The sequence below is a fragment of the Zingiber officinale genome, chromosome 7A, assembly GCF_018446385.1.
Source record: "Zingiber officinale cultivar Zhangliang chromosome 7A, Zo_v1.1, whole genome shotgun sequence".
In the NCBI taxonomy this organism is placed as follows: domain Eukaryota; kingdom Viridiplantae; phylum Streptophyta; class Magnoliopsida; order Zingiberales; family Zingiberaceae; genus Zingiber; species Zingiber officinale.
In genome coordinates, this window is record NC_055998.1 from 122,036,634 (window position 1) to 122,060,723 (window position 24,090).

The following is a 24,090-nucleotide window of genomic DNA, read 5'->3' on the forward strand; positions in this document are numbered from 1 at the left end:
ACCGGACACTTGGTTAAGAAGCTTTGGCAGGTCAAAGTTCGGATACTAGACAACGAGAAATCCCAACAAGTCACAAATGACTGAATGTTGGGCAACATAACTCTTAGTAGGTTGAAGTCAATTGAATGTTAGGTAAGACGTGATTTCAATCTTGAAAAGATTGAAATTAGGTAAGCAATTGAGTGGTGAGATTCACAAATAGATTGACAAACCTTAAACTTGAAAGTTCAGGTTTTGCTGCTCAAATCGATTGGCTTAATCGATTGAGCAATGCCAATCGATTGGCGAGGATCAGGAGCTCGTTACATGAAGCATAGTAATTGCCTGGAATCGATTGGAGTAATCAATTCAGCATGGTCTAATCGATTGAGGCAATCGATTAACATTATTTTTTCCTAAACAAAAAAGTTCTCAATCAATTATGACAATCGATTGAGAGATTTTCGCATGAAGAGCACAAAAGATGTTGGAATCTATTGGGCAATAGATTCAGCAGAGGTCAATCAATTGAGGTAATTGATTGGAGGCTCTTCGCGAAGAATACAAAACTTCAGAATTGATTGGGTCGATCGTTTAGACGGACAAAAAATATTCGTTCAGTATGTTTTGCACGATCAAGTTGACGTGACAATCGATTGGGAGGTGTCAATCAATTAGGAGGCATCAAAGGGGTTTTGGTGGAGTTTCTTCGATACCGATTCTTGAGTAATTTTGGCGACAGGTGCTGCACTTTCCAAGCATCAAGAGGCTAACCAAAGCAAGAAAAGAGCAAGCAAAGAAAAGTTTATTGTTATAAAATCATTTTTAATTTCATTTGTAATCTTGTTTATGTTCTTTTATTGTATTTTGTTGTATTCTCATGCTCGAGTTTGTATAAAGCTTCTCCGCCTATAGGAATGAGATTTTCATAGCGGAGCTACGAGTGAGGAGTAGACCCTTGAATTAGTCACTTCAAGGATATAAATAATAAGTAAAATCTAAATGTTAGCATTATAAAAATTCTTCGCTTTAAGTTTCTACTGCAAATCAGGTTCAAAGAAGCGAAGCGAGTTATTCAATTCCCTCTAACTCTAAGTGTCCTAACACTGTCTAACAGATAAATTTAGGAAGCATGATGACCCTTAACATGACGATCCAGTATCAATCATGTGTATTTGCATGAGAATTGAACTATGATTATTTAAAAATACATTCCATCTGTGTTTATCACACCAAACCCTATAGGGCTTGATAGTGGCAAAAAGACGAATACGCTTGCCCCCAGCGCTTCCGTCAATCCATCTCAGGACCAACACCGAGGAGGTAAATCACGGACGGCTACTAACCTTTGGAATAGTGACTAGCACATAAGGGAAACATTTGCCTCGACTTTGTCGAGATTCGAACTTCAGATCTCATAATGATAATATTTCATGCGTATCTCATGATGATAATATTTCATGCGCTAGTCATTAGACCCATCTGAGAGGACAAACGGACTTGATGAACTTATACCTGGTGGCTACATGAGACCAGCTTAAGACGTCTTAAAAATGGATAAATTTTAAGGGGAAAACGAAAAAATTTCCTTAAAATAATTACTACCAATAATATAACAAGCACTTGCGTTGCATGCGTTAACTTTACCTTTGTATTTTTTTATTAATTAATTTTTTTTTATGATTGGTGGAGCATGAGGAATTGACAATGCCATAGAACGATGTGCCTTTGTTGAACAATGCACCACTACGCAGCTCAAGTTCCGAAAGCTATGATGAACTCCTCAATTAAAGTTGGTTAGAGTTGTTCTTAACAAAAGTCTCATTCAGAGTCGTTAGATCAATGTACTAATCAATCGTAAATACTAATTGATAGATTAGTTTTATGAAGATCTCTTTCAAAGTAGTCAAATCAATGTACGAATTGATTTAGACTACTAACTAATTAGTTGTCTCCATTGATCGATCTCCATTTTTTTTTTCTTCCAACAACTCTAATATTTCGCATCAATCAAGCAACTGTTTTACCGATTTTTTTCTTAGCATTGTATATTTAATTTATATTGGCTGATTTTAAATTGATCTATTTAATTTTATAAAATATTTTCATCTACCGTTAAAATAAATCGAAAAACATTCACACTAGACAGACGATCTATCAGAAGATCTATCAATTCAGCATTCATAGATCAAAAAGTTCATTCATTAATTCACTGAGATTAGAATTTGATTTTTAAATATTTAAGAAATTGAGAAGATGCCCTGCCACTATATCATTGTCCCGAGGATAAAATAACATTGAGATAAATTGTGACTTTATTTAAAGAGATGACAATCTAAAAATGACAATGACAATATACTTAAAGTTACTAAATTCTTAAAAGAAGAATCTAATTTTTTTATTTTTAAAAATACACACTTGTTTCTTATTTTACACTTTTTGTGGGATGTTGTATTCAAAGAACAAAATTACTATGGTATTATATTTCAAAAAAATAACACCATTATGATTTTGTATTTCAAAAATAAATATTATTATGGTATTAATTTTTGAAATGTAACACCACAATGATATTAATTTTAAAAATTGGTGGTAAAAAGGTAAATATGCTCGCCCCTAGCGCTCCCGTCAATTTGTTCCAAGGCCAACACGGAAGAAGTAAATCATGGACAACTACTAATCTTTAGAATAGTAATTAGCACATAAGAAATTAATTTTAAAAATGCAGTATCACGATGTAGTTTTTTTAAATTCAGCACCACGATGATATTACTCTTTGAATACAACACTACAACCTTATAAAATAATAAATAAATATGTTCTTATGAAAAACTAAAAGTTAGATGTGCCGTTTAAGAATTTCACAATTTTATCAATAAAGCTATACCCCTCAAATTAGTAGTTAAAGGGTCTATTCCACGACTAAGCCAAAGATCCTTAGATAAAGCAAGGAAAGAAGGTAATTAACTGAACATCTACAACCTTACTCAAAGGAACCTTACTCGCATTAACGCCTTAAAAAAATGGATTGTATATCTCAAGCTATATATATAAGTGCCCTTTACAATTCGGTCGATCTGTCCACAGAAAAATGGATTTCAGCAGTAGAAATGCTTCATGGCCATGCTAATTCATCCCTTATCTCTAACCCCTTTGACAATTCAACAATTCAAAGCCACTTGTTGTTTCCATAACTTGTAGTGCCTTACAGATCATTCACAGCCAAACTAAATTGTCATTGCATGCAAATTGAACTATCTCAGGATGTGACAGAGACGCCCACGTGGTAAATCCAACACTTGATCAACAAGAAGCCGGATCGAGTCAGTTTCACTCACGATTTTTGAGATCGAGTCAAGCCAGTTAAACCTAAGACCAAGCTTAGATCAAATCGACTTAAAAGCAGAGCCGCACAACTGTGGCCTGACCTGAACTGAGGTAGTCATAGTGGTTTCATTAAGGTCTGTCGTGGTCTCATTTCTAACTCTTTTCTCAATTTTCAGTGTATTTGTGGTCATGTAAGACTTTCGTCGGAATCGGACACTGAGTATCCAGAAGTCCATTTCCATGCTCAATTCGACAAGAGTCAACCCATCGAGAACCAACCCGATAGGAGCCGACTCATATCCGACTTACTGAGAGTCGACTCATCTCATAATCTTCTCCGGATCACATGCGAACCCCGTGATTGAATCTTAATGACGTTTATCAGTAATAAAGGTAATTGACAGCGATTCATAGGGTTTTTTTTTTTCTTCAAAAAAAAGCTTCACAATCACATGCCTTTCATGCTTATCCACAAGGACGAGCTGTAGCAGTCTTCTCTCTCTCTTTCTCTATCTATAACTGTGCTCTTATTGCAGGCAGCAGCGGCAGGAGGAGCAAGCGTGGTGCCATGGCAGAAATCGCTCTGTGGGCAGCGGAGGAGCTCGACAAGAGGAGGAAGTGGAAGGAAGGAGACCCCAGAGTGGGACAGGAGAGGAGGTGCTCTGCTTCCAGGGCTCCCTCTACGGTGTCGGCTCATGGCAGGAGAGCTCAGGAAGAAGCCGGCGCCGCCACCTTGAAGATCGGACCTAAGGAAATGGATCTCGCGAGGAGGTGCCTCGAGCCGAAGAGTTCATCCGATTCCCCTGCCTCAGACGGCTTCTTCTCCGTTTGACTTCGTTGCTGCTAGATCTTCTCTGTTTCATGGATCTTGGCTTTGTGTATATTTCTTTTATAAATGTGCCTTGACCTTGGAATTTAATGATAGCTGTTTGGATTTGGCATGTTCGAAGATGGAATGATCTCCATTTCCAATTTCACTCCTCACCCAATTTAAAATTCAGATTATAAAATAAAAAAAATGGAATATAAAAAATATTTTACTTTTTTATGAAGAATTCCATATCATGAGTATGCACACACCTCGCGTATTATATAAATACATGTTGGCTTGTTTTAGGTTTATTTTTATATTAACGAGAAAACAGAAAATAGGAAAGGCAATAATGGAAACGGGAGATAAAGACGGAAGGTCCTCCCGGTCACGTGCGGTGCGTGTGACACGCGGAGGAGAAGCGGAGTTAGATCCGTCAGCCACGTGTCGATTTTCTAGGTGCTTCGACACACACCGCGTGGCGGTTTCTGCATTCCTCGCGCCCGTCGGGATGCAGCTCACGTGATTCATTACTCCCGCATGCTTTTCTCTACGCGACCCGTCGGGAAAATTTTCCATAACGAGAAGCTCTATGCGGGAGTCCTGCCTTTCGCCGTAAGCGGTCGCCTCCTTATAAATACACGCTGCGTCGACTCGTTGCGAGACCTACAAGGAGAGCGAGGGAGGAGGAGGACGAGAAGGCGGCGGCGGCTTCTCGGATCGGATTGGGAAGATGTTTATAGAGAAGTTTAGAGTGGAGAGCCCCAACGTGAGGTACGGGGAGGAGGAGATCGAGGCGGTGTACTACTACGAGACGACGGAGCTTGTGCACGAGGCCCGGGACGGTGCCTATCAATGGATCGTACGCCCCAAGAGCGTCAGATACGACTTCAAGACCCAAACCCGCGTTCCCAAGCTTGGGTATCGCTTCTTCCCTCTCGCCTGCTTGGCTTCGGTTTTGTTTCGCTTAGTGGTGTACGATAATCCCATTATGTTGTGGAATTTTTTAGTGTGATGCTTGTGGGATGGGGTGGGAACAACGGTTCCACGCTCACCGCCGGAGTCATCGCGAACCGAGAGTAAGATTTCGCTAAAAAGTCTGTTAATTTGTTGTTTGTTATTATCGTTGGTTTGAATGTTTGTGAAAGTTTCCTTTTGGATTATGGTTTGATCGATAGGGGCATCTCTTGGGTAACCAAGGACAAGGTGCAGCAAGCCAATTATTTTGGATCTCTGACCCAGGCTTCCACCATTAGGGTTGGCTCCTACAATGGGGAGGAGATTTATGCCCCTTTCAAGAACCTCCTTCCCATGGTAAAAACACATCGTCTTTTCTGTTTCTTATCTTTCCAAAATAATAAAAAAAAAAAGGTCTCTTTTCTCTTATCCAAGAAAAAGACGTACCTTCATGAATTGAACGGATGAAATTAGTTTTGTCATTGTTTTTCTGTATATTTAATATCAGAATCATGAGCTGGTTGGAATTGCATGTGATAGGAACTGTCTTTTTCATTGGATTTGTTAGGTTAATCCAGATGATATAGTGTTTGGTGGATGGGACATTAGCAACATGAACCTGGCAGATGCCATGGCCAGAGCCAAGGTCCTGGACATTGACCTGCAGAAGCAGCTCAGGCCCTATATGGAGTCCATGGTCCCCTTGCCTGGAATTTTCGACCCGGACTTTGTTGCAGCAAACCAGGGTGCCCGGGCCAACCATGTGCTCAAGGGAACCAAGGTGGAGCAAGTCCAACAAATCGTCAAAGATATAAGGTGTTTGCATGCCTTCATATAACAAGCTTATTCCTTAACAATTAGCATGCAAAGAACTAGTGTAGTTTATCTGATTGCTGTTTGTTTGGTTTAATGGCATAATTCACCTGTTCAACAATGTTATCATTGCTTAACAGGGAATTTAAGGAGAAGACTCAGGTGGACAAAGTGGTTGTGCTGTGGACGGCTAATACTGAGAGGTACAGCAACGTGATTGTCGGTCTCAATGATACCACAGAGAATCTCATGGCCTCACTGGACAAGAATGAGGCTGAGATATCTCCTTCCACGTTATATGGTATAGCATGTGTTTTGGAGAATGTCCCTTACATCAACGGGAGTCCACAGAATACCTTTGTGCCTGGTATGTTGCTTGAGCAAATTTTGACTTGAAAATTTGGGACTGATATTTACAATGCCTCATGCTTTTCTTATATATGTGCAGGGCTCATTGACATGGCTATTCAAAGGAACAGCCTTATAGGAGGGGATGACTTCAAGAGTGGGCAGACCAAAATGAAATCTGTCTTAGTTGATTTTTTGGTCGGGGCCGGAATCAAGGTATCAAGATTTTTTGGTGCTTGATTATGTGTAATGATTTGAGATTTAATTAGTTTAATGTGTCTCACATTGAATGTTCCTACTAGCCAACATCTATTGTTAGCTACAATCATCTGGGAAACAATGATGGTATGAACCTATCTGCACCACAAACCTTCCGATCCAAGGAGATCTCAAAGAGTAATGTCGTCGATGACATGGTCTCTAGTAATGGCATCCTGTATGAGCCTGGGGAGCACCCTGATCATGTCATTGTCATCAAGGTGGGTTTAAGTTTTACAAATCTGTTTGATTATTTACTAGGCTATTCTATAATGTTCATCCTTCGTTTAAACTGCAGTATGTACCATATGTTGGTGACAGCAAGAGGGCTATGGACGAATACACCTCTGAGATATTCATGGGTGGAAGGAGCACTATCGTTCTTCACAACACCTGCGAAGATTCCCTGTTGGCAGCGCCCATAATTTTGGATCTAGTCTTGCTCGCTGAACTGAGTTCTAGGATTCAGCTTAAAGCTGAGGGGGAAGTAAGTTGTTGGCAATTTTTCTCATTCTGGCAGTATTTGAATTTTAAGCAAGCTGTGTCTTAATATTTTTCTGATGTTGCAGGGCAAATTCTCCTCTTTCCATCCAGTGTCTGCAATCCTCAGTTACCTTACCAAAGCTCCACTAGTAAGTAAAAAATTTAAATTTTAGTATCTTCATTTTTATATCCTTCATGGAGGAGACAATCAGACAAACAATCGCGTTTCTTCTTCATCGTCCAAAAATGACGTATAATGAAGACTAGCATGATAATGCATATATTCTTAACAGTTGGAAGGCAACTTTAGCTTCTGTTCACATTAAATGTCGTAGCACCAACAGTGCTTTCTGATGCTCTGTTATCGGCGTCAAAGTTTGATGACATCTTCATCTTTTTTCTTTTAAAGAGAGATTCTTGTTAGCTTTCTTAGTCAAAATGATGTTGCATTCTTTGGCTAATCTTCCACTTGAAGTCTTGAAGATGTTCTTCTTTTTTTACAATGAACAATATATTCTTTTATATTAAAGTACATAGCAGAATCAATCTTGATTCGCCATATCTACGACATTAGCTAGCAAGCAGCACCTTCGTTTTTTTTTTTTTTAATATTTTTATTTATTAATGGATGATTTTATTTGATTAACTATTTCATTTCATGACTAAAAACAGGTCCCTCCAGGCACGCCAGTGGTGAATGCTCTGGCCAAGCAAAGGGCCATGCTGGAGAACATACTCAGGGCTTGCGTTGGCCTGTCTCCTGAGAACAACATTAACCTAGAGTACAAGTGAAGCGAACATTTTCACAATGATTTTTATGTTTTTGTCCTGGTCGTCTTCTCCTCTTCTCAAGTAATGGGGAGACTAGTGCCTGTGATGTTTAGAGCTAAATTCATGGGGCTGCGCGCTAATATATATCATGCATTTCCGTACTAGTGTCCTGATGGCAGCATAATTCTCAAGTTTGAATGTTGCCTCTCACCTTGGTTTGTTTTAATTTTAATGTCTGGCATCACACTCGTTTTGTTTCTTTCATATATCAATGCGTTTGATTTAAGTTACCATGGATATAATCAAGGTTATATAAAATATAAAATATAACATAATATATAATATTATTTGGTTCAATTCATATAATTAAAGTTATATAAAATATAATATAATACATAATATTGTTTGATTTAATTTAAGGAGTACAATAAAAATTTATTTATTTGAAGAATTTAATATATAATTTAATTTAAGATAGATTATCTTTAATTATAAAAATTAATCATGCATATTATTATTTTTTTCATTTTTCTTCTTGAATTTTATGTCCTTTTTTCTTACACTTTACAAAAAAAAATACTACTTTATTTTAAATAAAATATCACATGTTTGATTCTATCTATTACATCCAATTGCTATACTACATTATTTATTATTTATGATGTACAGTGATCATTTATGGGAAAATATCAAGAGCAAAAACCTAAAACAGCCTTCCAAATTGGGCGTTTCAATTTTTTTTTTGAAAAAATTCAAATGGGTGTACTTATTGTGATTTTATTTATTTTATGTGTTATAGAAGCTAACGGATAGATTTTACCAACCGAGCTGGCCCGGTGGTCAAGATGGGGGGCGTTGCACAAGCCTCACCTTTGCTAGTCTATTTTTTTTTTAAAATAAATAATAATAATACCTGTTTTCTAAAAATAAATAATAAATTAAAAAGGTCGAATCCACTTTTATATATATATAATTGTTATGTTACGGTTCATATCCTGCGATTTCGTGCGGAGAAGACTATGTGGTAATTCCATATCATCCGCATGAGAAATAAGTTAGCGTCAAGGGCGAAAAAAAAAAGTCATGTCAAATCTCTCCTCTCCTTCCTCTCTGCGAACCCTAGTAGAAGCATCACCTTCCTCTTCTCGCGTTCCCTAGCCGAAGCGCTACCTCCCTAATTGAAGCGCCGCCTCCCTATCCTTGCATGCTCTCCTCACGTCCCTTCCTCTCTAATTATCCTAGACGGCTAAAGGCGAAAGAACACGATTCTCTCCGCAGACCAAATCGAAGCTATGGGACCGAGGCGAGCTCTCCATGCTACTCTCTTGTCGCGATCAACTAGGTTTTCTCTTGCCGCTACCTCCCAACTCCTTTCCCTACTGTGACTACCTCTCCACCGACATATTCCCTCTCCGATAAAAGCTCCTATACTACTTTCTATTGAGTGATGATTTTTTTTAGGGGTTCGCGGGTAAAAACTCTCTCTTTCTGTTGAGTGTTGATTTTTTGTATTACGACATTCACTGGTAGACATTAGTTGTGAAATTAAGTGTCAAGATTTTCAGCCGTATTCCTCGCCTCGCCTTGGATGTTGTGTAGGCGACGATCCTCCAAGATGAATACCACCCAAAGAGCTTTCTTCTTCCTCCTCTAATATTCGACCACCACCACCACCAAGGAAAAGAGAGCAGAAAGGAGAGGGAGGGGCCGACCACACCAAGATCTGCAAGTAAGAGAATAAGAATTGTTGTTTTTTGAAGCCTCCCCTTCCCCTTCTTTTATATTACTTGCCCAAGGCAAATAAGGAAAGACTTTTTACAAAAATTAAAATCTTCCTCATGATTTTCCTTTTCCCTTTTAATTTTTCATTTTCTTTCCTTTTGATTGAATTAATCACCAATTATTGATTGGGTTTAATCCTATTAGCCGACCCCTTGCTTGGGCACCAAGCAAGGTGCCCGACCACCTCATCAAAGAAAAAGGAATAATAATTTTTTATAAAATTTTATAAGCCCTTATAAAATTTTACAAGCTCTCTTCTAATTTCCTAAAGTAGGAGTTAAAAAAGGAAAGTTTTAAAAATTAAAACAATGTTTTAAAATTTAAAAATTCTCTTATAAAATTTTCTTTTTTAACATGGTGATAGAAAATTTAAATTTTAAAACTTCTCTTCCTTTTTTTTTTCTAAACTATGAGGATGGTTAAAAAAGGAAAGTTTTAAAATTTTTAAACTTTCTTTTAATACATATGACCTAATTCAAATAAGGAAAGTTTTTAAATTTAAAATTTTTCTTTTAAAACTTGTAGTTTTCTACGAAGAGAAGATTTAAAAAATTCAAAACACCCCTCCTTATTTGAATTAATGTGGCCGACCCCCTCTTGCTTGGGTACCAAGCAAGGGGTAGACCCCTTAAGAGGATAATGTGGCCGGTCATTGCTTGGTCACCAAGCAATGGACCGGCCCCCTTCTTGGACACCAAGATGATCTTTCTTTGGATGGACTTGAGGCTTTAATGAGGCTACGACAGGGACTTGGAGGAGAAATTGGTTTTGACCTTCCGATAAGCTTGAGTATCCCATGTTCACCCTAAACACACAACTCAAGTTCATCGATAATAACTCATTCCACTAGAGAGTTATTATTGCACTATCGCACCAATCCCAAATTACATTATGGGCTCCTTCTTATCATGAGTGTGTTAGTCTCCTTGTGTTTAAGATAACGAATATCCACTAATTAAGTTACTGACAACTCACTTAATTAATATCTAGCTCCAAGAGTAGTACCACTCAACCTTATTATAATGTCGGATTAAGTCCACCTGCAGGGTTTAACATGACAATCCTTATGAGCTCCTCTTGGAGACATTCTCAACCTAGATAACTAGGACACAGATTCCTTCTATAAACAACAACACACACTATAAGTAATATCATTTCCCAACTTATTGGGCATATTGATTTATTGAGCTAAATCTCACCCTTTGATAAGTTAAAGAAATAAATACTAAATATATGTGCTTGTTTTTATATTAGGATTAAGAGCACACACTTTCATAATAACTAAGGTCTAGTTCTTTTATTTAGTCAGTACAAAAAGAACTTACCTAAAATGGTCATACTCAATACACTTAAAGTGTATTAGTGTAATTTATTAGTCAAGATAAAATAATACTTAATTACATTACGACTATTCTAATGTTTTGTTCCTTTTCATCTTAGTCGCGAGCAACTGTTTATAATTTATAAAGAACCGACAACATGATCTTCTAAGTGTGACACCACACACCATGTTATCTACTATATAAATTAATTGAAATATTATATTTAACAAATAAATATAGATATTGACCAATGTGATTCTTTTATTTCAAAAATAAATGTTTACGAAAGCTAGACTTTTAGTATACACTCTAACACAATGAACCCAAAAGTCCATCGGCTATTAATCTTTGAATCCTACTCAAGTTAATATGACCTAGTCTTAGATACCAAAGATATGTTTGATTCATTTCCAAAGGTTGCTTTCTCTTATTAGAATTAGAAGATGTGTTATTAATTTTCATTTGTTGCATCGTGTGAGTTATTGGATTTAGAGTATACAAATTGCCAACTAATGTACTAGAACAGATAACCACTCTATTTTTCTTGACAACCACTTTATCATCAAAAGAAACAGAATATCCATCCTCAAATAGTTTAGAAACTGAAATCAAATTCTTTCTAAAACTTGGTACATAAAGGTAATTTCTCAAAATCAATGTTTTATTCCTATCAAAGGATAAATAAACATTTCCCACTGCAACAACCACAACTTTCGTAGCATTGCCCATGTAAACGGTGATTTCTCCTTCATATAGTCGTCGAGTTTCTTGGCACCACTGCAATAAATTACAGACATGATCAGTGGTTCCTGTATCTACACATCAGGTACCGGTAGATAACACCACTAAACATGTTTCAACAAGTAATGAATAAGATACACCTTTATTGTTCTCATTTCTAAGAGGACAGTCCACCTTAGTGTCCAAGTTTTTTCCAATCATTATAATTGGGACTTGTAAGTGTATTCTCTAATATAACAACTAGGGAATTAAAAACCATTTGAAATCCTAAGAATCACAAAATATGTGGTCAAGACCAACACCTCAAAATCTCCGTGAATTTTATATGGCATGTTAGTGTGGACGTATACAAATTCGAACATTTGTAAGAGGAGATTTTATCCATTAATTTTATTATCTTGTCAACCTAACTTTATGACAAATAAAATTAATAGTTGGTCTGTCTTCGATCAAATATTTGGTCAAAACTTTAGAATTTAAAATAATATTGATTCCTTAAAATAATATCATTTAAATTCACCAACACCTCAAACACCGTGAATTTCGTATGCCACGATAGTGTGGACGTATACAAATTCAAACATTTGTAAGAGGAGGGTCATACCCATTAATTATCTTGTCAACCTAAAGTTACCTCAAACACCATGAATTTTGTATGCCACGATAGTGTGAACGTATACAAATTCAATCATTTGTAAGAGGAGGTTTTACCCATTAATTTTATTTTGTCAACCTAACTTTATGACAAATAAAATTACCTCAAACATCATGAATTTTGTATGCCACGATAGTGTGAACGTATACAAATTTAATAATTTATAAGAGGGGGTTTTACCTAGCTTTATGACAAATTAATAGTTGATTTTTCTTTGGTCACACAAATAATAGAAGTGACTCCGATAGGGAGGATACTATTAAATGTGCCTAAGTGTATACCATTACTTGATACTAAGTCCACTAAATAGAATTGTGCCCCTTCAGATGGAGAAGATCACACACATCCTAAATAATTTCCTATAATCATCCATTAAGGAAGTTTGATCTAGTGATCCGCAAACAAACTCATCCGATGTGGAGGAAGGCACTCAGAGTCAACGCGCAAGTTTGAATGCATCACTTACAAACCAATAATGGAGACTGTGGAATTTAATTAAATTCCTCTCCCACTTAGTTATTTAGAACGAGGAATTTTAACATGCACACAAGCATACAAACACAAGCACACACAGCATAAAAGACAATAAATAAGAAAAATAATTTTCCAATTATTATGGCCTTTATCCATAGCTGTCCTCTGTGTGCCATCAACTATAGCTGCTGCCATCAACTATAGCTGCTGCCATCTTTAGCCACTGCCATCGGGTCTAATCATCGCATCTATCTTGCTTTTTTTCCGCTGCACCTCTAGTCCTTAAATAGTCCCACGCCTCGTAAGGATACGATCCGCGAAAAAAATAAAATTTTACATTTATCGATCCTATATTCCACGAAGAAATGTACATATAATCTAGATCGAACAAAATGTAAAATCCTAATAACTAATACAGCTCCTGCTGTATTTAATATTACAATCATGCACACACATAAAATGCCCTCGACATGTCCGAGGGTCCAATCACACACAAACACAACATGGCCATAATAGTTGGATCTAGGATGCCTGTAACCACAGAGTTAATCTATTTGCACATCCTATTATTATCATGCCTAAATTATGTATGCCATGTGCATAATTAAACTAAAAACCAAACACACAGAGGCTAAAACCTAGCTCTGATACTAATTGTTGGTTGCTACTCGGAATACCGTCCTAGTTCCTCTGTATAAACATTTATACAAGCATAGAACTATCCTAGCTACCCATGTGCTCTACTAAAGTTAAATTTGGATTGCAAATGATGCTTAACATTATTAATCTAAATTGTCCTTCAGAAGTTAAACTTGGATTGGAAACGATATTTAACATTTTTACTCCAAGTTTAATCGATGTGATCTTCCTAAGTTAAACCATATTACAGAAGTTAATCAAATATCTATTCCAAAGATCAGCTTCCAGGTTAAACATGGCGAGGTACTAGACCTTCTTGGGTATGAGTTCATCCACCACTTCCTAGAAAGCCTCACAAAGAAATCAGATATTTAACTTCTTACAGTAAACTAGGTTTAACTACAGAGACCTCAATAGAAGCACAATATCGAAACATGAAATCGAAACACAAAATCGATAACAAAAACGATAGCATAAAATCGATAGTCTCTTGTGTTTGGTTTTTTAAGATCTATACAAAGAACATGAACTAGTTGTGATGCAGAAACAAATAACTAGTTATACCTTTCTTTGTAGCTTAAAGACCTCTTGATCTTCTGTTGTATTCTTCTCTTATTCTTGGACGTCGTGTGGGCGACGATCTACCAAGATGGAATCCACTCGAACCACTTCTTCTCGTCCAAGACTCTCGAGCCACCAAGGGATGCCAAAATACGAAACTCCTTCTCTTCTTCTTCTTCTTCTCCAAGTAGTTCGGCCACCAAGAGATGTCCAATGCTTGATGTCGCCAGCCCTTATGTTTCCTTTCCTCCAAGCAAGCCACCGACCCTCAAGGAAGGAAAACAAGGGGAGAAGGGAAGGGAAGAGGGGGTCGGCCACCAAAGGTATAGAAGAGGAGAAAGCCTAGGTTACTTCACATGAAGGCATCCTCTACCTCTCTTTTATAATCCTTGGTCATGGCAAAAAAGGAAAGTTTTAAATATAATTAAAACTGTTGGTTGGTCCTAGGAAGATCATACCGGTTCCACTGTACAAAAATTTTGTACAAGTCCTGAACCTTTCCTAACAACTTATTGTGTTCTTTAGAAATTAAATTCGGAATCACAAACAGAACTTAACATTATTGATTCCAAATTTAACTTATCTGTTCTTAGTGGTTTAGACTTGGATCACAAATGATGCTTAACATTATTGATCCAAATCCACCCATGTTACAAATTCAATTAAATATTAATTTCAGAAATCGGCTTCCAGGTTAAACATGGCGAGGCACTAGGCCTTCTTGGATATGGGAGCAACCACCACTTCCTAGACAAAGCCTTTCAATGAAATCTAATATTTAATTTCCTTATATAACCCTAGGTTTAACCAAAAGAAACAATCGAATCACAAATTTGAAAAAAAAAAGAAAAATACAAACTCGAATCACAAATTCGAAACCTTGAATTATATGTCTCTTGTGTTTGGAATTCATACAAAGAAAACTAGTATGATGCGGAAGACAATTACTAATTATACCTTTCTTTGTAACCAATAACCTCTTGGTCTTCTACCGTATTCCTCTTCTTATCTCGGACGTTGTGTGGGCAACGATCTACCGAGATGAAAACCACTAACTACTTCCTTCTTGCAAGTTTCGGACACCAACCTTCAAGCTCCAAGGGATACAAGAGCAAAGCCTCCTTTCTCTCCTTCTTCTTCTAGCTAGAACCGGCCACCAAGGACTCCTCTTGTGTTGATGCCACCGGCCATCAAGGAGGAAAAGAAAAGGAGAAGACCAAGGAACTATGGCCGACCACCACCAAGGAAGAGAGGAGAGGAAAATAGAATAGAGTTGTCTAAGGTGAGACACCTCTACCCTCTCTTTTATATTCCTTGGTCTTGGCAAATAAAAAAATTTAAATAAAAACTTCCTTAATCTTTTTGCCATAAAAAGGAAAATTTATTTGATTAAAAACAATTTCCTTTTCTTACATCAACATGGTCGACTACCTCATAGCTTCAAGCAAGGAAAGTTTTAATAACACAAGAATTAAAACTTCCTAATTTGCTTCCGAAATTTTTAATAAAAATTTCTCTAATAATTTTTCCCTTCATTGTTGGTTATAAAAGGAAATTTTATAAATTAAAATTTCTCTATTAAAATATGTGGATGATTTCCAAAAAGGAAAGTTTTCTCTAAAATTAAAATCTTCCTTTCAATCTACAAATAAGGAAAGATATCAAATCTTTTCTTAATCTTTTGTAGAAACTTATAAAAGGAAATATTTAATTTTAAAACTCTCTTTTTAAATCATAAACATGGTTACAAAAAAGAAAAGTTTTATCAAAAATTAAAATCTCCCTTTTAACTACAAATAAGAAAAGATATCAAATCTTTCACTTAATCTTTTGTAGAGAGCTATAAAAGGAAAGATTTAAATTTTAAACTCTCTTTTAAAACCATGGTATCCACATAAGAAAATATTTTAAAAATAAAATCCTTTTAATTTTATTAGGGCCGACCACAACAAGCTTGGGCTCCAAGCTATGGCCGACCCCCTTCACTTGGCTCATCCCTTGGCTTGGCCGGCCTAAGCTTGGACTCGAAGCTTGCTTGGCCGGCCACCTAAGGGTGGGTAGGAAGTGGGTATGCGATGGGTATAATTCTCTATATACAAGAGGCTACGATAGGGACCGAGAGGAGGAATTGGTTTTGGTCTCCGGATGAAATTAAGCTTCCCGTGTTCGCCTTGAACACCCAACTTAATTTCATCAATAATAATTCATACTACTAAAGAATTATTATTGAACTACTGCACCAATCTCAAATTACATTTTGGGCTCCTTCTTATTATGAGTGTGCCAGTCTCCCTGTGTTTAAGATGTCGAATGTCCACTAATTAAAATGAGTTACCGACAACTCACTTAATTAATATCTCAATCCAAGAGTAGTACCACTCAACCTTATCGTCATGTCGGACTAAGTCCACCTACAGGGTTTCCATGACAATCCTTATGAGCTCCTCTTGGGGGCATTATCAACCTAGATTACTATGACATAGTTTCCTTCTATAATCAACAACACACACTATAAGTAATATCATTTCCCAACTTATCGGACCTATTGATTTATCGAGCTAAATCTCACCTTTTGATAAGTCAAAGAAATAAATACTAAATATATGTGCTTGTTATTATATTAGGATTAAGAGCACACACTTCCATAATAACTAATGTCTTGTTGTTTTATTAAGTCAGTATAAAAAAAACTTACCTTAAATGATCCTGCTTAATACACTCAGAGTGTACTAGTGTAATTTATCAGTCAAGATAAACTTATACTTAATTACAGTATGACTATTCAAATGGTTCGTTCCTTTCTATCTTAGTCGCGAACTACTGTTTATAATTTATAAAGAACCGATAACATGATCTTCTGTGTGTGACACCACACACCAGGTTATTTATAATATAAATTAATTGAACAACTACACTTAGTATAAATGTAGACATTTTTGACCAATGCGATTCTTTATTTCAAAATAAATGTTTACAAAAGCTAGGCTTTTAGTATACACTCTAACATGTAGTTGTTCAATTAATTTATATTGTAGATAACATGGTGTGTGATGTCACACACAGAAGATCATGTTATCAGTACCTTATAAATTATAAATAGTTGCTCACAACCAAGATGGAATGGGACAAACCATTGGAGTGGTTGTAGTGTAATTAGGTATTAGTTTATCTTGACTAATAAATTACACTAGTACACTATGAGTGTATTGAGCATGACCATTTAAGCTAGTTTCTTTTTATACTGACTATATAAAAGAACATTACCTCTGTTATTATGGAAGTGTGTGCTTTTAATCATGATATAATAGCAAGCACAGATACTTAATATTTATTTCTTTAATTTATCAAAGGGTATGATTTAGCTCGATAAATCAATAGGCCCGATAAGTTGGGAAATGATATTATTTATATAGTGTATTGTTGATTATAGAATGAAACTGTGCCCTAGTAATCTAGAGTGACGATGTCACCTTGAGGAGCTCATAAGGATTGTCATGTAAACCTTGCAGGTGGACTTAGTCCGACATGACAATAAGGTTGAGTGGTACTACTCTTGGATCTAGATATTAATTGAGTTGTCAGTAACTCATTTAATTAGTGGGCATTCTATATCTTAGACACAGGAAGACTAACACACCCATGATAAGAAGGAGCTCATATAGTAATATGAGATTGGTGCGGTAGTGCAATAATAACTCTTTAGTGGAATGAGATATTATTGATGAACTTGAGTTGGGTGTTCGGGGCGAACACAGGAAGCTCAAGCTCATCGGGAGACCAAAATCAATTCCTCCTCTTGGTCCCTATTGTAGCCTCTTATTTATAAAGTCTTATACCCACCTAAACCCAACTTCTTACCCACCTTAAGGTGGTTGGCCAAGCCTAGCTTGGAGCCCAACCTAGGGCCAGCCAAACCAAGGCTAGATGGGTTCAAGTTGTGGTCGGCCCTAGCTTGGAGCCCAAGCAGGGTGGCCGACCATATTAGATTAAAAGGAGTTTTATTTTTTAAAATCTTTTCTTATGTGGAAGTCATAGTTTTAAAAGAAAGTTTAAAATTCAAGTCTTTCTTTTTATAACTTTCTACAAAAGATTAAGAGAAAGATTTGATATCTTTCTTTATTTGTAGTTAAAAGGAAGATTTTAATTTTTGATAAAACTTTCCTTTTTGTAACCATCCTCATGGTTTTAAAAGAGAGTTTTAAAAAATTATAAATATTTCCTTTTATAGCTTTCTACAAAAGATTAAAAGAAAGATTTGATATATTTCCTTATTTGTAGTTAAAAGGAAGATTTTAATTTTTTATAAAACTTTTCTTTTTGTAACTATCCTATGGTTTTAAAAGAGAGTTTTAAAAATTATAAATTTTCCTTTTATAGCTTTCTACAAAGGATTAAGAGAAAGGTTTGATATCTTTCCTTATTTGTAGTTAAAAGGAAGATTTTAATTTTGGAGAAAACTTTCCTTTTTGTAATCATCCACATGTTTTAATAGAGAGATTTTAATTTATAAAAGTTTCCTTTTATAACCAACCATGAAGAGAATTTAAAAGAAAATTTTTTATTTTAAAAATTTTCGAAAACAAATAAGGAAGTTTTAATTTTGTATTTAAAATTTTCCTTGTTTGGAGCTCAATGAGGTGGCTGGCCATAGCAAGTTTATAAGGAAATTTTTAATTAAACTTTCCTTCTTAGACATTAGCAAGGAATATAAGGAAGTTTTAATCATAAAACTTTCCTTATTTACCAAGACCAAGGAATATAAAAGAGAGGGTAGAGGTGTCTCACCTCATAACAATACATCTATTATTCCTCTTCTCTTTTCCTTGGTGGCGGCTGACCCTCTTCTCTTGCTCATCCTCTTCTTTGCTTCCTTGGAGGCCGGCGGCACCACATCTCTTGGAGCTTTTGGTGGCCGGATCTTGTTAGAGGAAGAAGGATAGAAGAAGGAGGCATTGTTTTTTAACATCCCTTGGAGCTTGGTTGGTGGTCAAAGTTCTTCATCTCTAGGAGATTATTGGTGGTCGAAACTTGGAAGGAAGAAGAAGGCTTGGGTGGATTCTCGTCTTGGTAGATCGTCACCCACACGACGTCCAAGATAAGAAGAGGAATATATAATAGAAGATCGTGAGGTCTATAAGTTACAAAAAAAGGTATAACTAGTTGTCTTATTCCGCATCATACTAGTTTTCTTTGTATGGATTTTGAAATATCAAACACAAGAGGCTAACGATTCTAGGTTTCGGATTTATGATTCGAATTTGTGTTTCTTTATTTTTTTTTCGATCTTGTGATTCGATTGTTCTTTGTGGTTAAACCTAGGGTTACTATAAAGAGATTAAATATTGAATTTCGTTGAAAGGTTTTGTCTAGGAAGTGGTGGATGCTCCTATAACCAAGAAGGCCTAGTGCCTCGCCATGCTTAACATGGAAGCCGATCTCTAAAATAAATATTTAATCGAATTTGTAACATGGGTGAATTTGGATCAATAATGTTAAGCATCATTTGCGATCCAAGTCTAAACCACTAAGAACAGATAAGTTGAATTTGGAATCAATAATGTTAGTCCCGACTATGACACGACTAATGGCAATGGAGAAAAAATATGATTCAATCGCTTTTTCTTGACGTGACTATGCGGCTGAGGCCATGATGTGATCGTCGATTGCTTGATGGATTTCTCCTCCCCTGAGCAATGATCCTGATACTAATGTTGCTTGTAAGAAATAATTTTGTACAAAAATGAAATAAACTCACAGTGATCGTTCGGAGAATGATCCTGTCCGGAATCTGAGTCAGACGGACCATCGGGTAAGGTGACAAGAATGTTGACCGAGTTGTGACGTCCCGGAGGAGGGTATGCTGAGATGACTTTTGTGTTGACCAAGTCTTCAAAAGTCCTTTGGTCAACGCTACCTGCAGCCAGCGACTGGGCCCCCCGGTCCCTGGTACCCCGAGGCTCGAGGCAGATCCAACTAATATATGAGTAACATGCTAATAATATAATAATAAAATAAATAAGGGGTGAGTACGGAGAACGTACCCTGGCCCAGGGGGCGCCCTCGGATGGGATGCTGCTCGAGTTGTCGTGATCAGGAAGAGTAGATAACTATGAGTCGGCTGAATAATTGGATCTGACGACGTGAAGCCGGACGCGACACAGAGCCGGAAGACGAGCTGCAGGTCGGGAGATAATAGCGGCACGCAGGTCGGGAGGTACCACCAGCAAGCAGGCTAGGATATAATATTAGCACGTAGACCGGGATAGAACATCGGCATGTAGGCCGAGATAAGACACTAGCACATAGATCGAGATAGGACATCGGTGTGCAGGCCGGAATAGGACACTAGCACACAGATCGGGATAGGACATCGACGCACAGGTCGGAATAGGATCTTAGCACACAGGCCAAGACACGACACATAGACGAGATCAACACAAAAACTGGAACACAGTGCATAAGCTAGATAGGCGCGAAGACCCGAACACAATAACGACACGAAGGCCAGAGACAATCTAAATGAAGGAACCACGTGGAATGCTGGATCGTCATCAAACATGCATGACCGGATGGATCGGAGGGACATGCGCTGATGAGGACGGTTCGGAGGACATCGTCAACCACTAAAGACGGTGTCGCCCGGCTATGGATGGCGTCGACCAGCTGTGAGTAGCGCCGGCCGGTCGTGAGCGGCGTCAGCCGCTGGCGACAGTATCGACCGATAGCATCACAAGGAGGGAGAAACGCCGAACTGCATGACCAACTGGCAGAAGGCTAACTAGCGGAGCGGGCTGCGAGATGGACGAGTCTGTTGCGGCAACGCTATGCCGACGATAGCCAACTGCGAGCGGAGGAGAGGAGGCTACCGACGGGTAACTGTGAAAGCCGGAAGGAAGAGGGAGACGGCGTGCGAGTAGGCGAGGTGAATGCTGCGTCGCGAGAAGGAGCAGTGGCGGCGTCCATGACAGAGTCGCACAGTGTACGCGAGGCAGCAGCAGCATGAAGAGGAGAAGGGGAGTGGTGGCTGGCGTCCTCGCAAAGGCGGCGTTAGCATGCTCGACAGAGGCGGCGACTGGAGGTAAATGTCGGCGAGAGGAGAGGGAGAGAGAAGAGGGGCAGATCGTGTGGCGGCGGCGACGAGGAGTAGAGGGAGAGGAACGGAAGCGGAGGCCGGCATCGGCAAGGAGCCTGAGGGGGAGGAAGAAGGTCCTTTTCTCCCTGTTGGCGATGACCCCCACACGAACCAAATCGCCCCTTGCTACAGTGCCCTTTCCCCTTTAATGCCCTACCCAACGAAAAAATTGAAATGCCCTCCTTCCTCCCCTAATTTCTTCTCTACTTCTCAACCTATATCCACATCAGAGAAGATGTTTTCTCAAAGAAGATTATCAAGAAGAAGTCACTCTATCATGATGACGGTCACAATGAAGAAGAAGTTATTATCCCAAAGAAGATTACCATGTAAAAATATTCATCTATTTATATATATAGAGAGAGAGGGGAAGAACAAGCACTTTTTCCTCTTCTCTTTTCAACGTGTACATTTCAAGTGTCATATCTAAGATTTAAATCCATCATTGATTAAGAAAACTTTATTCATTAATTGAGACTAAAACTTAATTCTTAAATTCCTACGAAATTGAGAGGAGACTCTGCGCTTTAATCATTACACTAGAGAAAACAAAATTGTCGTGCACATGAATATACAAATTTATTCGGAAAAGTTATGCTTTTAGTCTTGTAAATTACATCTTTTTCAATTTTAATTATGTTATCAGTTAATTTAGGTTCTTAATCCTGTAACTTATAATATTTTCTAATTTAAGTTATTTTTCCTTCAAAATTAAAATTTTTCAACCAAAAATAATGAATTATAAATTAAATTTGAAATTTTGATTTTTTATGACTCATATGTTTTTTTATAATCCAATCACAAACTAGATATTTTCCGTTGAAAAATTTTAATTTTATAAAAAAATTATTGAAATTGAAAAATATTATAAGTTACAAGACTAAGAACGTAAATTAACTTATAACAGGATTAAAATTAAAAAAATATAAGTTACAAAATTGAAAATATAATTTTCTCAAATTTATTCAAACCATGTAAGTGTATAACGGCCTCTATACTATCGGTCCACGGATTGAGGAAGGAAAATCGTGATAAACATATGTTAAAAAAAAAAGAAAAAAAAATTAAAGCTGGGAGAGAAGGGGGGCCATGGACGGGCGCGGGCGATGCATTGCCAAAAGTGGAATGGCTTTGGTCAGCGTCAGGCCGGAGCCTTGCCTCATGTCCACCTCCTCGCCGCCCACTCTCTCCCACTCGAAGCACTGGATTAGGGTCCCCAGCGCCAGCCCCAGCGCCTTCAACCCCAGCCCTTCACCGGGGCACTTCCTCCTCCCCATCCCAAACGGAATCATCCACTTCCCCTCCGCCTTCCCCTCCTCGAATCTCTCCGGCGCGAACACTTCCGGCGCCTTCCAGATCCTCGGATCTCTCTGGATCGAGTACGCATTCACCAGCAGAATGGTCCCCGGAGGCACGCGGAAGCCGGCCACGAAGCACTCGCCCGAGGACTCGTGCGGCAGCAGCAGAGGCGCCGCAGGGTACATCCGCAGCGTTTCGGAGACGACGCAGTTGAGGTAGGGCAGGTTCCGCAGATCTGATTCTTGCAGCAACCGCTTCTTCTTCCCCTTCTCGGTCCTTTCCAGGTACGCATCGATCTCGTCTCTCGCTTTCTTCATCGCGTTGGGATGATTGAGGAGGAGGGACATCGCCCATTCGATCGTGGCAGAAGTGGAGTCCGTTCCAGCTGAGAGCAAAGTCTAACCGGCGAGAAATTTAATTAGGGCAAAGTTTAATTTGGACAATGAAAACAAAGAAGCAGAACTCACGATAATAAGTGCTTTGATGATTAGATCGGAATAGTTTTCGGGATCTGTTTTCTGCAAGGAGAGGAGATAACCGATCATGGTGCTGTTCTTCTCTTCGGGGTTTTCGTTGTGATTCTTATTATTCCTGACCTCATCAACGAGTTTCTGCAACAATTCATCTCGATTTTTGTGCAATCTCACCATTCTTCTCTTCATTCCTTTGTAATCCAACCATCGGAGCAGAGGCACGAAGTCGCTGACGTTGGCAACGCCGCCAATAGCAAACCTCTCCTCCACCATAGCCTTGAACCTCATCGCCTCCGCAGACAGAGTGCCGGCTTTGTCCTCGCCGTAGTATCTCTTCCCCGCTATCTGCCTCATCAGATGGTTGATCGAGAACTGGAACAGAATAGGCCGGAGCTCCACCATGGAAGCCTTGTCGACTTCGGCGCAGGTCCGGAAGAGGTGCCGAGCCATGGCACGAGCCTCGTCAGCGCGAGCGGCCGAGGAGGAGCGGAGACGGTGGGGGGAGAGGAGCTCGAGGGTGGCGAGGCGGCGGAGGTTGCGCCAGTGGGGTCCGTAGCTGGCGGATCCGAGGGTGGTGTTGTTGTAGTTGAGATACTTGCCTGAGGGGAGTTTGGGGCGGTTGGCGAAGATGAGGTCGTTGGTGGTAAAGCACTCGTCAGCAGCGATAGAGGATGAGACGAGGAGGACAGGGCGAGAGCCAAAGCGGAGGAAGAGGACTGGGCCGTGGAGGGCGGCGAGGTTGGCGAGGGAGAGGTGCATCGGCTTCTTGCAGAGGTGGAGGTGGCCAAGGAAAGGGAGACCGCCAGGCAGAGTCGGGGGAAGAAGAAGCTTCTTGTTCCTGACGAGGGAGAGGAGGCGAACGAAGAGGGCGAAGAGGAGGACGCCGGCGAGGTAGTAAGGCAAGTCGGAGAGCTCTGCTGCCATGGCGACGTTGGTAAAGGAGAGGATAATTCTATCGTTTTTTATTTTTGTAATTCATGTGTCCAGGCTCCAGACCCCTCCTGGTTGGTCCACTAGTAAAGAGACGTGCTTTTCCCACCCTTTGACACTCTCTTTTTTCGGCCCCACTTAGTTTTTTTTACTCTTACATCCCTTTCTAGTTTCTATTCTCCACCACGTTTTATTTTATTTTGTTTTGTTTTATTAATTTTTGTTTTTAATCAGTTTTTTTATACCTTTTTTAATCAATTTTATTCTTTCCAATAATTTTTTATTATATATTTATAATTTTTTATTTTTTTTTAATTATAAATTTTCGCAATCTA

General features: G+C 38.4%; 2 protein-coding genes across 2 annotated transcripts; one reads left to right on the forward strand and one right to left on the reverse strand.

Annotated features, from left to right (window-relative positions):
* The first annotated feature begins 4,721 nt into the window (after positions 1 to 4,721).
* On the forward strand, positions 4,722 to 8,037 carry LOC122002283 (inositol-3-phosphate synthase-like). Its single transcript, XM_042557400.1, has 10 exons — positions 4,722 to 5,038; positions 5,128 to 5,196; positions 5,296 to 5,431; positions 5,643 to 5,890; positions 6,028 to 6,254; positions 6,336 to 6,451; positions 6,538 to 6,714; positions 6,792 to 6,980; positions 7,063 to 7,125; positions 7,649 to 8,037. Exons 1-10 carry the CDS (start codon positions 4,851 to 4,853, stop codon positions 7,766 to 7,768), a joined length of 1,533 nt encoding a protein of 510 aa, XP_042413334.1. The 5' UTR covers positions 4,722 to 4,850; the 3' UTR covers positions 7,769 to 8,037.
* Positions 8,038 to 21,975: 13,938 nt separating this feature from the next.
* Positions 21,976 to 23,867, reverse strand: LOC122002284 (cytochrome P450 81Q32-like). Its single transcript, XM_042557401.1, has 2 exons — positions 22,820 to 23,867; positions 21,976 to 22,750 (listed from the first exon to the last, which is right to left on the reverse strand). Exons 1-2 carry the CDS (start codon positions 23,747 to 23,749, stop codon positions 22,118 to 22,120), a joined length of 1,563 nt encoding a protein of 520 aa, XP_042413335.1. The 5' UTR covers positions 23,750 to 23,867; the 3' UTR covers positions 21,976 to 22,117.
* Positions 23,868 to 24,090: the final 223 nt, after the last annotated feature.